The sequence below is a fragment of the Carassius carassius genome, chromosome 34 (assembly GCF_963082965.1).
Source record: "Carassius carassius chromosome 34, fCarCar2.1, whole genome shotgun sequence".
Lineage (NCBI taxonomy): Eukaryota > Metazoa > Chordata > Actinopteri > Cypriniformes > Cyprinidae > Carassius > Carassius carassius.
In genome coordinates this window covers 11,341,047-11,354,412 of record NC_081788.1, presented here as the reverse complement: position 1 = coordinate 11,354,412, position 13,366 = coordinate 11,341,047, and the positions used below count along the sequence as shown (strand labels likewise).

At 37.5% G+C, this 13,366-nt stretch overlaps 2 protein-coding genes across 3 annotated transcripts; both read right to left on the bottom strand.

The window, feature by feature from the left end:
* Window positions 1-526: 526 nt before the first annotated feature.
* On the bottom strand, window positions 527-3,777 carry unc119.1 (unc-119 homolog 1). Its single transcript, XM_059524003.1, has 5 exons — window positions 3,450-3,777; window positions 2,947-3,060; window positions 2,394-2,502; window positions 1,908-2,080; window positions 527-1,413 (listed from the first exon to the last, which is right to left on the bottom strand). Exons 1-5 carry the CDS (start codon window positions 3,673-3,675, stop codon window positions 1,301-1,303), a joined length of 735 nt encoding a protein of 244 aa, XP_059379986.1. The 5' UTR covers window positions 3,676-3,777; the 3' UTR covers window positions 527-1,300.
* A 2,730-nt stretch (window positions 3,778-6,507) lies between these two features.
* Window positions 6,508-12,976, bottom strand: mlec (malectin). 2 transcript variants are annotated; one of them, XM_059524002.1, is made up of 6 exons: window positions 12,476-12,976; window positions 11,580-11,784; window positions 9,915-10,093; window positions 9,573-9,749; window positions 7,467-7,524; window positions 6,508-7,354 (listed from the first exon to the last, which is right to left on the bottom strand). In XM_059524002.1, exons 2-6 carry the CDS (start codon window positions 11,779-11,781, stop codon window positions 7,113-7,115), a joined length of 858 nt encoding a protein of 285 aa, XP_059379985.1. In that variant the 5' UTR covers window positions 11,782-11,784; window positions 12,476-12,976; the 3' UTR covers window positions 6,508-7,112. The 2 variants fall into 2 exon arrangements, with proteins under 2 accessions (XP_059379985.1, XP_059379984.1); XM_059524001.1 differs by having other exon boundaries at window positions 12,482-12,970.
* Window positions 12,977-13,366: the final 390 nt, after the last annotated feature.

The following is a 13,366-nucleotide window of genomic DNA, read 5'->3' as shown; positions in this document are numbered from 1 at the left end:
ATAGAGGCTAAACAGCTTGAAAGGTGCACAAAGACACCATGTTGAGAATCCCAACCCTCTCTGTGTGTGACACGAGTGAAAACAGGGTTTCTGTATGCACAGCTGAGTCTGACATCGAAAGCCCTCGTACATGACAAAGACAGATGCCCTGTGAACCCCACAGTGTGTACGGTCATATCCAATCCAGACTCCTACAGGACGGACACTATACACCTACAAAAACTCCACTTGTTTTTTTGTCAGATAAAGATTTGACATAAAACAATGAGACAAAAATGAAAGAACGCGAGAATCACTCTACAAAATGCAATTACTTCTAATTAAATCAGTGGCCACATTCTTGGTCTCTATACGAGGTGAGTTTAGGATTCAAAATTTTGGGGTCATTATGTTTTTAATAAGAAATTCTGCTTAACATCACAGGAATAACTTATTTAAAATATATTAAAATAGTAATCAGTTATTTTAAATTGTAATATTAATATTCATTCACAAAATTACTGTTTTTACTGTATTTTTGATCAAATAAATGCAGCTTGGTGAATATAAAAGACTTCTTCCAAAAACATTAAAATATTACTGAATCCAAAATTTTGAACAGGTGTGTAGTTAAAAATAAATAAATACTGCAACTGTTTTAGGGTCACACACACAAAAACAGATCACATCCTCTTTAACTCGACATAATAACCCTGATCACATGTCCGAGAGTGTTGTAATAGTGTTGGCTCTGATAAACAGAACTATCTAAAAAAATATACCGCAGTATCCTTTCCATCACTAAAATAATCCTCAATAACTGCAAATCCAATCTGTGGAAAACGCCTCTTTTTGTTTAATAAACCAAGATATATGTGGCAGGATTGCTTCATTTTAGCACATTTAGAAAGACACCTTTCAGATAATCAAGATTTAGTTTGTTAACAAAATTTCAGAGCTTCAAAAATCTCACAAAACTGGACAAAGGTTGGTGGGTGCAGGAAGTAAGACAACAAAAGTTACAAAACAAAAACCTGTCCTGAAGCAGGAAAACCGGACTATTCTTCAGTTCCGGCTAGTCGAGTGTGGTGGAGGAGAAAGCCTCCGCTTTTTTATGGCCTAACCCACAAGTAGTGCGTGTAGTCTGTGGAATGCAGGAACTTCACTGAGGGAAGGTCATTTCCAGTTGGGTGGGTCGATTGTGCCAGATCGTAATGCTGATGACAACACCATGTGTAGCTGCTAGTGAGGTGTGGTCCTGTATTTGCATTCCACACGGTCACTCCAACAAACAATCGTCAGGTTTCCTGTTGAAGAGGCACTACTGGCCCCCGTTGTAAGCGTAGTCTGCCTTGTTGTGCATGATGAGTTTGTTGTCCACAAAGTAGAAACTGTCTGATCTGGTCTCATACGGGTGCTCAATCATCAGACGAACTGCAGGAGACAAAGAAACGCCACAGCACAGTGTGTTACATGACACTTTAACAAATGAACACAGACATGTAATGCACTCTTCTCTATCCGAGCACTGCTAAGAGAGTGAGGTCTGAAATTTGATACAAGCCTGACAGGAAGAGGGAGATGTCAGAAAGAGTAAGGTCAATGTGGTACACCTTTAGCACAGCTCCATCTAGTGGATGCATAACCCAAACCCAGTCAAACGTTTGACTGCAGTATCTTCTATTCTAGTATGCGCCTTATAATCCGGTGTGCCCTATATATGAAAACAATTCTAAAATAGGTAATTCATTGAAGGTGCGCCTTATAATCCGGTGCACCTTATAGTGCGGAAAATCCGGTAATAAAATGAAATAAATTAAAGTTAAAACAATAAAAAAAAACTAGCATGTTTGGTTTAAAAGCATAAAAACTGTTTTATTCATTAAAGGACTATATAGTTAGTTCAACTAGTAACCAGTAACACTCACTGAGGTCATCTGGGAGCTGAGGAAACTCATAAATGTGTTCACACGTGTTCCGGCTGTTTGGGATACAGAAGCCAAAGTCAAAGTCGAAACTCTTCAGGAGGCGATCTTGAAAATAATGTCTCTCAATCATTCTGAAGTTGGTAACAGGTCGATCGCCAACTGTGAACTCCACACTGAGAGAGTGAGATAGGAGAAAAGACAGGTTACTCTAGCAGTACACATGACCAAATCATGCAATAAAAGCACATTCAGATCAGTTGGTCTTGTTGCTCATGTTTACAGCAAAACTGAAGGAATTACTGAGGCCAAATCATGATTTATTTATGATTTCTGTGGGATTTGGCTAATAACATTGCTCAAGTGTTGCAGCAGATGACACAAGCTCCTTTGTTTCAAAACATGAGAGCTGGTCAACACAATTTCAGACCCACCAAGGATTGTTTAAACAGCAGAATGCACAAGGCCATGCTTAATAGAGAGACTTACGTGGCTCCAACTGTGCGTAACTTAAGGAACGCAGGTGTGAACTGGTAACGGACGAAGCGCCCTGCAGTGGTGTCAACCTCTCCGTTTTCCTCATCCTCCTCATCAAGATCTGAATGCAAAAGTTTGAGATCGAATGTAAGGGCCAGGGTTATTGTCGTTAACTAAAACAAAAACAAACAAAAAAACTATTAAAAAAGAAAAACACATTTCATTGCTTGAAATTAAAAAAACTTTTAATTTCAAATAACAAAAAAGTAAAAAAAAATCCATGACAGTAGGGAAACTCTAAATAGATTTGATGCACTAATCCAATCATTTCATTACATCAGCATAGAAGATTAATATTCTGATTATACTAATGTATGGTTCACAATAAGACCTATAACATGTATTTACATTGAATTTTCATTACACGACTTGGTGTTTTTATTGGAATGGGTGGTCTTTCAAGATTACACTTCACGTTAAAAGGAAATAAAGTCAGTCATGATAAGAGAACCATTGCGTGACTCCATTTATTAGTTTAACTTGAAGACAATGAAAGGAAACATACCACAGTGAGGAGGTTTGGCAATCTCGAAAAGGACTGTCCCTGTCTCCAGGTCTCTGATCTTAAACCGTGTGAAGTCAATGCTGTAGATGTTGTCCTCTGGTTTACACAGATAGTCTTTGGAGGGAAAATATCATGTAACGTTACTTAAATTTTAGGAACATAGGGAGGAACATAGTATACACTAGTAATTTGAGACTGGTTTAGAGCAAACACATGCAATCTACTCACTGAGAAAGCTATGTAGCAATACTCTTATACAGCTAAACCTGATGCATGACCCAAAATGCTTAATTTGCTATGTTAAAAATAAACATGAAGACAAAGTGCCTTCTGGAAACTCTAAAATTTGTTGCATGGATTGGGCCTGTTACTATATAAAGTAAACAAACACCTGAAGTCAGTGGACGGATGCTGTAGCTTATAATGCATGCACGTTGCGAGCATCTGTTGTGAGTTGTGAGATGAAGCAGGTACCGTTATCAGAGGAGTCTCGGAGCTCTTACCGCGAGTGATAGCGCGGAGTCCGAACACTTCGTCCGTGGTGATGTCTCTCTCCAGCGCCCGCAGCTCTTCCTCCGTTACAGGCCGCCGCTCCACTTGATTCCGTCGCGATTTCAGCCTTTTCAGGAGATTGCCTCCGGTTTTGCGGTCTCGAGGAGCAGCCGCCGTCGAACCCGAGCCGTTAACTGCGGTGGCTGCCGTTTCGGTGAGGGAGCTCTGGCTGTTCATCTTTCCGAAATATCACTTGGTAACTTGGTTTAGCGGTGGAGCGCGAACTGCGTCTCTGTTGAGCTCGACGCTCGCTGTATGCAAGATGGCGTAGCGCGTCACTATCGAGAACCTACGCCGACAGAACAGCGATCCGATTGGCTGAACGCGTTCGAAAGTTGCTATAGTTACCATCATTTCTGTTTACAAGAATCTCCCCATTAGCTTACGTCAGTTTATTTTTAGTTACTTAGTTTAATGTTTAGAATGTTTTTATTTTTTTGAATAAGCGCAGTTAATTTTAATGTTATTTTATTTATTTAGTATCTTTACACTTCTCCCAATTTAATCTCGTGTTATAATATTTGGGTCCCCTCTTATTTCTTATATTTAAATAACAAATTAACGTACACCAATTCTTTTTATTTTAGCCTTTCTTCATTGTTGATAAATTGTTATATTAATACACTTTCTCACACACAGAAACTACACAAATATATATTTGCTGATTAATTCCGTTTGCACTCATTTTTATTTATATATATATATTTATTTATTTATTTTATAGTAATTATAAATCAATAAATCAATGATCTTAACCTATGATTGTTAACAATCTTCTAAATGAAACTATGAAAAAAAGCTCATTAAAAATACTCTCGAAGCCATTTAGATAAAATAGCACATTTATTAAAAAGAAACAGCATCAATTTGCAGTTCCCACTTCAGAGACCTCCATTAAAGACAGTGTGGGTGCTAACCGTTCCAATTCTATTTCACCAGTTCCCAAGATCTCTTCAGTTCTGAGGGAGCAGGGGACAGGTAGCTGAACACGACTAACACTAACAGAGAAACTACATCCCTCGTAAACGGTGCAGTTTCTGTGGCATGGAGCAATACACATGAGCTCTTTATGAAGGAGGACACGATGAAAGGCCTCCATGTGGTCTTTGGCTATTGTCCAAAAGTTGTGCATTTGTGCAGGACAAAGTAAACACAACTGTTTTTCAGATGACAAAACAATGAAAAAACTCAATCATGCAATAAATCAACCTATACGGTGAAAAAGATTAGAGAGCACAAAATGATAAAGCACATGAGGATGTATTTAAATTTAAGGCAACAAGGAATCAAAATTACACAATGCATAAAAAAAGAAGAAGAAAAAAAAAAAAAAAAAAATCACAAACAAACAAAAATGCTTTTAAAACAACACCAGGCAGTGCAATCAATTCACACTCGTAAAAGACTCATAAAAAATCATTCAAAAGATCCTGAGGAAATAAAACAATTAGTTCTGGAAAATAAAGTCTTTCAATATTTTTAAGATTCAACCCATTTCCTTTTGCTTAAATTACACAACATTAAACCCCAACTGTAAATTAACTAAACTCAAAACACTCCAAGCTTTTTCTGACAAATGGTCAATTTGTCAATGTGGCTGCAAATCAAATCACTGTCATTTCTAGACCACATCCACAACCAAAGCCATTTTCAAGGCCACTCCTCCACTAGGCAAAAATTAAAAAACCCAACCACCCCAATAACAATAGCAATTACACAAAAAAAAAAGAACAATATTCTGAAGAGAAAAATAACCATATGGCACAACAAACCAAGTACCTTATATACACATGCACCGTGTAAAAGAAAACGACTTTGGTGACAATAAGCAATCAACTTTCTGCAACTCTGATAAATGAAAAAGGTGCCTCAATGTTTTTATGATTGTTTTCTATTAAAAAAAATAAAAAAGAAAGGCAAAACCTGCCCTATCATCTTACTCCCTTGAGAAGGTAAAGGCCAAAATAAGTTCACAGAGATGGGGACAAACGGGCATGCAGCACTCACACGTCAGACAGCACAGTGGCATGAATACTCAATTGTGGTCTGATGTTTCATCCGTGTGAGAGGTGGTCTCTTGATAGCACACTAAATCTCATTTTAAGGCAGGCTTTCTGGAATGAATCAAAGTAGCAATTCTAAGAGCAAATAAAGAGGAAAAGAAAGGAAAGAGAGGAAAAAAAACAGACAACAAATAGCTTAACAGTTACAGAACATGCAGAGAAAAAGATGGATTGAGGTGGAATGCAAATGTTCACTCAATTTATGCAATAACAAAAGTCCAACCTACGACAGCACTGAAATTTGCCACCTTGAGAAAATTCACTCTTCTGCATCCACACTTCACAGTATATGGCAGGCATGTATCTTTTATTCTTCCACCACATGCATGCTGGTGGTATTGTGTGTGTGACACAAATCCAAGAATCTTTGGTGGTATTGTTTAAAACAGCCTGTATGATTAAATCAAAATGTCATGACAAAGAGCATGCTGATTGAGCAACTATCCTTCCCTACACCAAGTAATAGGTGATCGAGCCCTTACAATGTTAATTAAGATGCCATTACTTAGATTAACCAATAGAATGCGATCCCAGACACATCATGTACAAATGAAAGAAGAAATTAAGTGTATTTGACACTTCAGTCCAACACAATCTTGTTTCTGGAACTCAAAGGCCAGTGTATTAAATACCCTTTTTGTTAACTTTTGTTACCACCTAAACAAAAACAATTATGCACTTTTTCAAAATATAAAAAAAAAATATAGTACACACGCAGACCTAAAAAAGTCCCAGTAAATGGGGAAAAAATAATTAATATCTCCCTTGTGCAGTTAAAAAGGGTTCAAAGAAGTGTCGCTGTGGTCTGAAAATATGCAATTAAAGAACGAGAAAGCAGGTCAACAGGCAAATTTGAATATTGATGCTTTTTAAATCAAAGAAAGGAATGAAAGAAGCTGTGGGAAATGAATGACAGTAGCTTGTATGAGTGTTAGGGGGGGAAAAAACGTGAGGTAAATAGAAACCGAGGTGTCAAATCACTTAATACAACAAAAACACTTTATGATTTGCCGCTGAGATTTAGATGCTTTAACCAAATGATCAAACTGTCAAACTGGTTCTGAAAATTCATGTACCATTTCTGCCTCCCACTAGAGGCCGAAAATCAGCAGATCAACACCACAGCCGATCAGAAATATACACCTAGCCAATAACAATGACACGTGATCTAGGTGTGTCTCCTCACTATCTCCTGCTAGACAGGACTAACCAGGTTTGTGAAGTGGTTAGTCCTGCCGCAGATGTGTGTGTATTCAATCAGAACCGCTCGGATCTCCTCAAACTAAGATTGGTATTAAATGTGTACGAACACAAGCACAAACAGACACATAAAATGAACTCGTGCTCAAAATTTTCCGGGTCACCAATTTAAAAAACCAGCAATATCTGAAACCTCCTAATTTCTGCATGTCTCTCTCCCACCTTTTGCTCTCTCTATCTGTTGTAGCGTCAGTCTATATTTCTGCCTGTCCCCACGGCTGTGCGGCCCAGTCCCCCCCACCCCTCCACAGCCTGATGTCCGCTGCTTCTCCTCTCGTTCACTTGTTCCCCTCACAGGCGGCAGAGGCAGAAGAGGGTTGGGATGAAGACCCCGAATGCCACAAGTATAGGGAACATCAGGCTGCTGTTGTCAGTGGCGTACGGGTTTGGGGTGCGTGGCCCAGACCGAACCGGATTCTTGGGAGAGGTGGAGGCACTCTTCTTTTCACTTTCTCCCCCCTCCCCGTCGTCCTCTTCCTCCTCCTCTTCCTCTCTCTTTTCCAGTCCAGGATGTGGCTGCAGCTTAGGCACATCTGAGAAACAAACCAAAGGATTTTAGTAGGAAAAAAATAATAAAATAAAATAACAGCAGGACTGGACTTGATCAAGGATGCAACCCAACCAATCCCAGGGGTCCCCTCTTACCCTCTAGCTTGCCCTTCATCACATATAGTGCACATATCTTGGGGTTGTCATAGTAACCCTGTGGACACAGGAGATAGATAGATTAGGTTTCACCGCTTACAGTGTATGAATGCATGCAAAAACATGGAGGAAATATGCAAATCGATTCTGTGCGGCGGCTGGCCTGCAGGGTTTCTAACAGTGAATAAAAGGCTAAGGCACGCACGAGGTGAGTCCTGTGGCTCTCAGAGCCATTGGTTTTGGCTTCGAACCTCAAAAAAACCGCATAAAATATTTTTGTAAATTTGAAATATTTATTAAAATATTTGTATAATATTGTTTAGTTAGTGGTTAAACTATGCAGCCCATGAATTTGCTAAACAATTCTGGCACAATAAGTCAAAGCAATGCATATCGCCAGGTGCAAAAGCGTCAAAGTGATTCATTTTAAGAATGAGATGTTTTATCCGGGGACTGACAGACAAGCTAATGCACGTTGCATCCTCATATCCATTAATGTCATCCACCCTCTGGATTGCCGTCATGCTCAATGTGCACGGCTCCTCTGAGACTAATTGGTGACAGAGACCCCACAAGCCAAACACGTTTGCTGTTTACATAAGAAAAAGGAGCAGCTTTGAAATAATTAATTAAATTGCACTACTGGAAAAAAAAAATGCTACAAGGGACCACAATTAATTTTGACAGAATTCATCTTCTTGGAAATACTAAGCTTCAGTGGCTGTAACTATATAACTACATCACAATTTTCAATGAATGTTCCTTTAGCAAAAAGGAAAATAAACAGTAAGTCTTATTAAATTGCTTATTCTCTGGTTTATTCAATAAAAGATGACTGCATAGCTATTGCTCAAAGAGGTACAGTACAGACCAAAAGTTTGGAAACATTACTATTTTTAATGTTTTTGAAAGAAGTCTCTTCTACTTATCAAGCCTGCATTTATTTGATCGAAAATACAGAAAAAAAATGTAATATTGTGATATATTATTACAATTTAAAATTATTGTTTTTAAATGTATTATACTTTAAATTATCATTTATTTCTGTGATGCAAAGCTGAATTTTTAGGATCATTATCACACGATCCTTTAGAAATCATTCTAATATAATGATGATTCATTATCAAAGTTGGAAACAGTTCTGCTGCTTAATATTTTTTCAGAACATGTGATACTTTTTAAGGATACTTTGATGAATAAAAAGTAAAAAAAAAAATTTTCAGTAATTTGGGGTCAGTAATTTTTTTTTCTTTCTTTTTTAAATAAAATCAATACTTTTATTCAGCAAGGATGTGTTAAATTGATAAAAAGTGATAGTAAAGAAAATATATTATTAGAATATATATTATTAGAATTTTTTTTATTTTGAATAAATGCAGATCTTTTTAACCTTTTATTCATCAAATATATTATACAGCAGAACTGTTTCCAACACTCATAATAAATCAGAATATTAGAATGATTTCTAAATGATCATGTGATAGACTGGATGTTACATGTGACACTGAAGGCTGGAGTAATGATGCTGAAAATTCAGCTTTGCATCACAGGAATAAATTATTTTTTTAAGTATATTCAAATAGAAAACTATTATTTTAAGTTGTAATAATATTTCACAATATTACAGTTTTTTCTGTATTTTTGACCAAATAAATGCAGGCTTGAGGAGCAGAAGAAAGTTCTTTCAAAAACATTAAAAATAGTAATGTTTCCAAACTTTTGGTCTGTACTGTATGTCCGCTTTTAAGGATTTTACTGTGCTGAAGCGGAAAGATTGCATTCTGATTTCAACACATAACAATCAGAAATGTTTCTTGAGCAACAAATCAGCATATTAAAATGATTTCTAAAGGATCATGTGACACTGAAGACTGAAGTAATAACAGCTGCTTAAAATTCAGCTTTGCCATCACAGGAATATATAACATTTCAAAATACATTCAATTAGAAAAAAAAAAATTATAATTACTATCGTAATATCAATATAACTGTTCTTGCTGTATTTTTGATCAAATAAATGCAGTCTTGGTAATATTAAATCCTTCAAAACCTTCATATCTAACTTTTGAACAGCATTGTAAAATGTTAAAACAGGGTAATGCTTACCTTGACAAACTCTACGGTGAGTTTCCCATTAAAAGTGGAAACTTCACCATGCACACTTAGTTTTCCTCTTTTTATTGAGAATGGCACTATTTCATCATGAGCCGTGCTGTGACCCACACGGTCAAAAATATCCAGATCCTTCACCACAACGTGGCCATTTAAGCGTACATCGAAAACCTGAGAAGACAAGAAAAGAAAGCAGAAGAGAGAAAGATATGATGTCATGAGGGAAAACGATGAAATAGAGACCTTGGAGTATCATGAATTATTAAACATTTCCATGTTCAAATATCGACTACTAAGAGTGACTGTGTGCACTGCTTCTGCGAGCAAAATTCACACCTTTTGTTGAGACTGAGCAAAGTAAACCTCAGCATATTTCATGACCAGTATGTAGTCTCCTTCTTCTCTTATAGGTATTTCATAACCAAATGTATCCTCGTTGTATCGCTCTGTCTGGTAAAGAACCTGATCCTCCGGGCTGGAGCGCAGGATCGGCAGACGGATACCGTAGTCTGATGCTGGAGGGGGGCAAAAAAATGACAAAAGTTGAGTTTAAGTGTATATAATACAAGGCATCTGTGCTTCATAACATGCAGAGGAAATGTCAAACCAGAGCAAGGTTTTTGCCTTATTTTCATTCTGATATCTATTTATAGTCAACAAAGAGCTGAGCGGAAAATTAAGTACCACATTTATAGTACTGGTGTTTTCTGGCGACCATGGTGCTTGATGTCTTTGCAGAGCTTTAGAAAGCACTATACAGGCCCTGACATGTGCATGCTGCATTTCTCATCTGACTCAGGAAGTGACAGTCATCACATTTCAAGTGACACACACTTCCTGATATTATCGACAGCTCTATTAAAAATGACTAATGAGCCAGATGAGCTGACAACCAGTCCATTTCTTCAAAATATAGTATGATCAACATTCTTAATATAATATAAAATCATACCGTAATTAAACAAATACAGTGCAACCAAAATACCTGTAATATGTCTTAATTCTTACAAGCATTGTTCACTCAAATAACAATTGTCATCATCCATATTCCTCCTCAAGTTTCCAAATCCACATGACTTTCTTTGAATCAGAGGAACACAAAAGACGCCTCAGTCATCATTCACTTTTATCTTTTTCCATCTAATGAAACTGAATGTGTTATGTTTATGCTTAACATCTGCTTTTGTGTTCTGCTGAAGAAAGAAAGCCATACAGGTTTGGAAATACCCTTGTGGAAAAAAAGTACAATTTAGCATAATTTAAGAAAAAGAGTACTTATTACAGAATTAATTAATTAATGTACTTTAAAACAATATACTTAAGTGTTAACTAAATTAATTGTTTTTGGACATTTAATTGAATGTTATTTATAATCTATTATAGTCAAAATTCATATTAAATGCAATTAGTGCCATTTTTTTGTCTGAAATATGATTAAAGTGAACAGGTGTCTGTACTGACGAGCATTTATGGTAACTAAAACATACCTTAATGTTATTTCTATTGAAACTTGTATGTATCAGTGTCATCAGTTGTGTGTGTGTGTGTGTAAAATATTTGTAATTACACAAATATATACATTTTAAAAATTTACTTTAAAGTGTTTTGAGTAATCTCTTGGAGTACACTTAAGTGGCTTTTTATTTTATTGATAATATATTATCTGCAAGTACAGTTTGTTTTTAAATATACTTCTGCAATATGAAATAGACATACATTTATTACAATTAGGCACTCTTTTTTTTTTTGGTTGAATTATCACTTTTAAAATGCAGAAATACTAATTTGAACTGTTCTGAGCCTGAACTGTACTGACTATTTAGAAAAAAATGCAAACCAATACAACAAGGTTTAAAAAAAAAAAAAAAAACATTAAAAAAAATTAGAAAACCATCACAAATACTGTTACTCAAAATATAAATTCCATGTTTTTTGGTGCAGACGACTAGGAAGGAAATATAACACCCTCTCCTGCAATCTGTCACGTCCTCAAGTACTCACCTTTGCCCAATTTTCCTTCCAGTGGATCTTTTTTATAATGAATGCCGTGCATGTCCGTGTGCGCGTCCCCGCCGGCGTTGACAGCCCAGATGACCCGCTCGGTCAGACTCTGGGCCCCGGTCTCAGCCCGACACTCGTCCACCAACAGCCACAGAGCTGCGAGGACGAGCCGGGCAACACGGTGCAGTGTCACCTTCCTCATGGCCTGCAACAGTCCGAGAGGAACAGCGAAGAAGTTAAGAAAAGCGCTACGCAAGGAAGTCGCTTGAAAAGCCAGTGAGCTTGACACTCGGACATAAAACTTGCATTAAAACCGTGTTAAGCGCAGGGGGTGAAAGGCCATTTTAACCCTGGGTTAAGTTTCAATACAGTAAGCATTACTTTTAACCCGGTGTTAGCCTGGTAAACCGCGAGATGTAGTACTATGTATTGACTTAGAAAGTGACCGCGCGTCGTTTAGCAACAAACAACCAATCACAAACTGCCTCGCTGCTCACCTCATTAAATATTCAAACACCTTGAACAGTTGTGGAAACTTTCACGCGCTGTTTAGTTTTAAAAACATGTGAAATAACGAAGAGAAATGCAGTGATGTTCTATATTATTTGGGTTTTCATTTCTAGGCTTTTGTATGTAGCGACACTGACAGATAATCAGACAGTTATTAAGAATGGAACGTCACGGACATCATGAATATGCAAATAAGAAGGTTAACCCAGGATATATAAATGTATAGTGTGAGATCTGAATACCCGGGACTAATACCTAACCTAAGGTGGAGAAAAGTGAACAGCGTGACGATTTGAAAAAGACAGCCTAGGGTCTAGAATGGCCCTATGTTAACAGAGTTTCATGTGTCAACAGCCCAAAGCAGCATCAGTCTGTGTTTGTGTCACTCTTACTGTTCAGTCTGCGGTTACTCTCTGTAGAGGACGTCCGGCTCCGGTCAGATGCTCGAGGTGCAGGCTGTCGCTGTACCGTTAAGATCTCCGCACATGTACCTGTCTGGTAGTCGAGTTTAGCTGTGGCTGGTTAGCTGGCTAACTGACTTCCCTCTCTCTGTCATCAGTGTGGCAGCTGTGGTCTGCAGATATATTCCCTTACATTTGCACCACTATGTGCGGCGCGTGCTCGCTCTTGTTTCATAGACGATCCCCGTGTGGTTATTCTGCGCTTGTATACTGCCCAGTTCGGATATTTTGTGCGTCTGAAATCACAGCAGTTTCTAAACGGAGGGCCGCGTCAGTGCTGTGGGTATGTGTGCAGTCAGACAGCACGGAGAGACAAACTAGCGTGATAGTCGTGTTCCGGAGTGGGCGGGACTATACGAAGATTAGCCAATCACGCAAGGCCAAATGCAGGTCCTTCTTGTTGATTTGCGTGTGAAAAGAATCGGTTCGTGAAGTCCGACGAGCTCTGACAAATCACGATCGGTGGAAGTGTCCAGAAGCAGCGAATCAAGTGTATCAACTTTCACTCACTTCCTTATATAAATTAGCTGGCTTCAGCTCATTGGTACTTGGTGCATATTCAGCGAAAGGTGGGCGGAATTAGGAAGACAACGTGTAACAGAATTAGGTTTTATTTTAAATAATTGCCAACATATAGAAACATAAGAAACATAAAATATTATGATATCTTATTCATTTTTTTATACTTATAATTATTTATTATTAGTTTAATAATAATTCATTGTATAATAAAACGCACTTTATTGTACATGTAATTAGGCAATTATTTACGCATTGTGTGTAAAATAACATAATTATTTTATTTATTTTGTGAAA

Coding starts and splice junctions, on each gene's coding strand:
- unc119.1 (XM_059524003.1), bottom strand. CDS start 3,675: ATGAACAGCCAGAGCTCCCTCACCGAAACGGCAGCCACCGCAGTTAAC. Junction 2,503..2,946: donor TGCCAAACCTCCTCACTGTG/GTATGTTTCCTT, acceptor TTTTGCATTCAG/ATCTTGATGAGGAGGATGAG. Junction 2,081..2,393: donor TTACGCACAGTTGGAGCCAC/GTAAGTCTCTCT, acceptor TCACTCTCTCAG/TGTGGAGTTCACAGTTGGCG.
- mlec (XM_059524002.1), bottom strand. CDS start 11,781: ATGAGGAAGGTGACACTGCACCGTGTTGCCCGGCTCGTCCTCGCAGCT. Junction 10,094..11,579: donor GGAAGGAAAATTGGGCAAAG/GTGAGTACTTGA, acceptor GCCCCCCTCCAG/CATCAGACTACGGTATCCGT. Junction 9,750..9,914: donor TTGCTCAGTCTCAACAAAAG/GTGTGAATTTTG, acceptor TTGTCTTCTCAG/GTTTTCGATGTACGCTTAAA.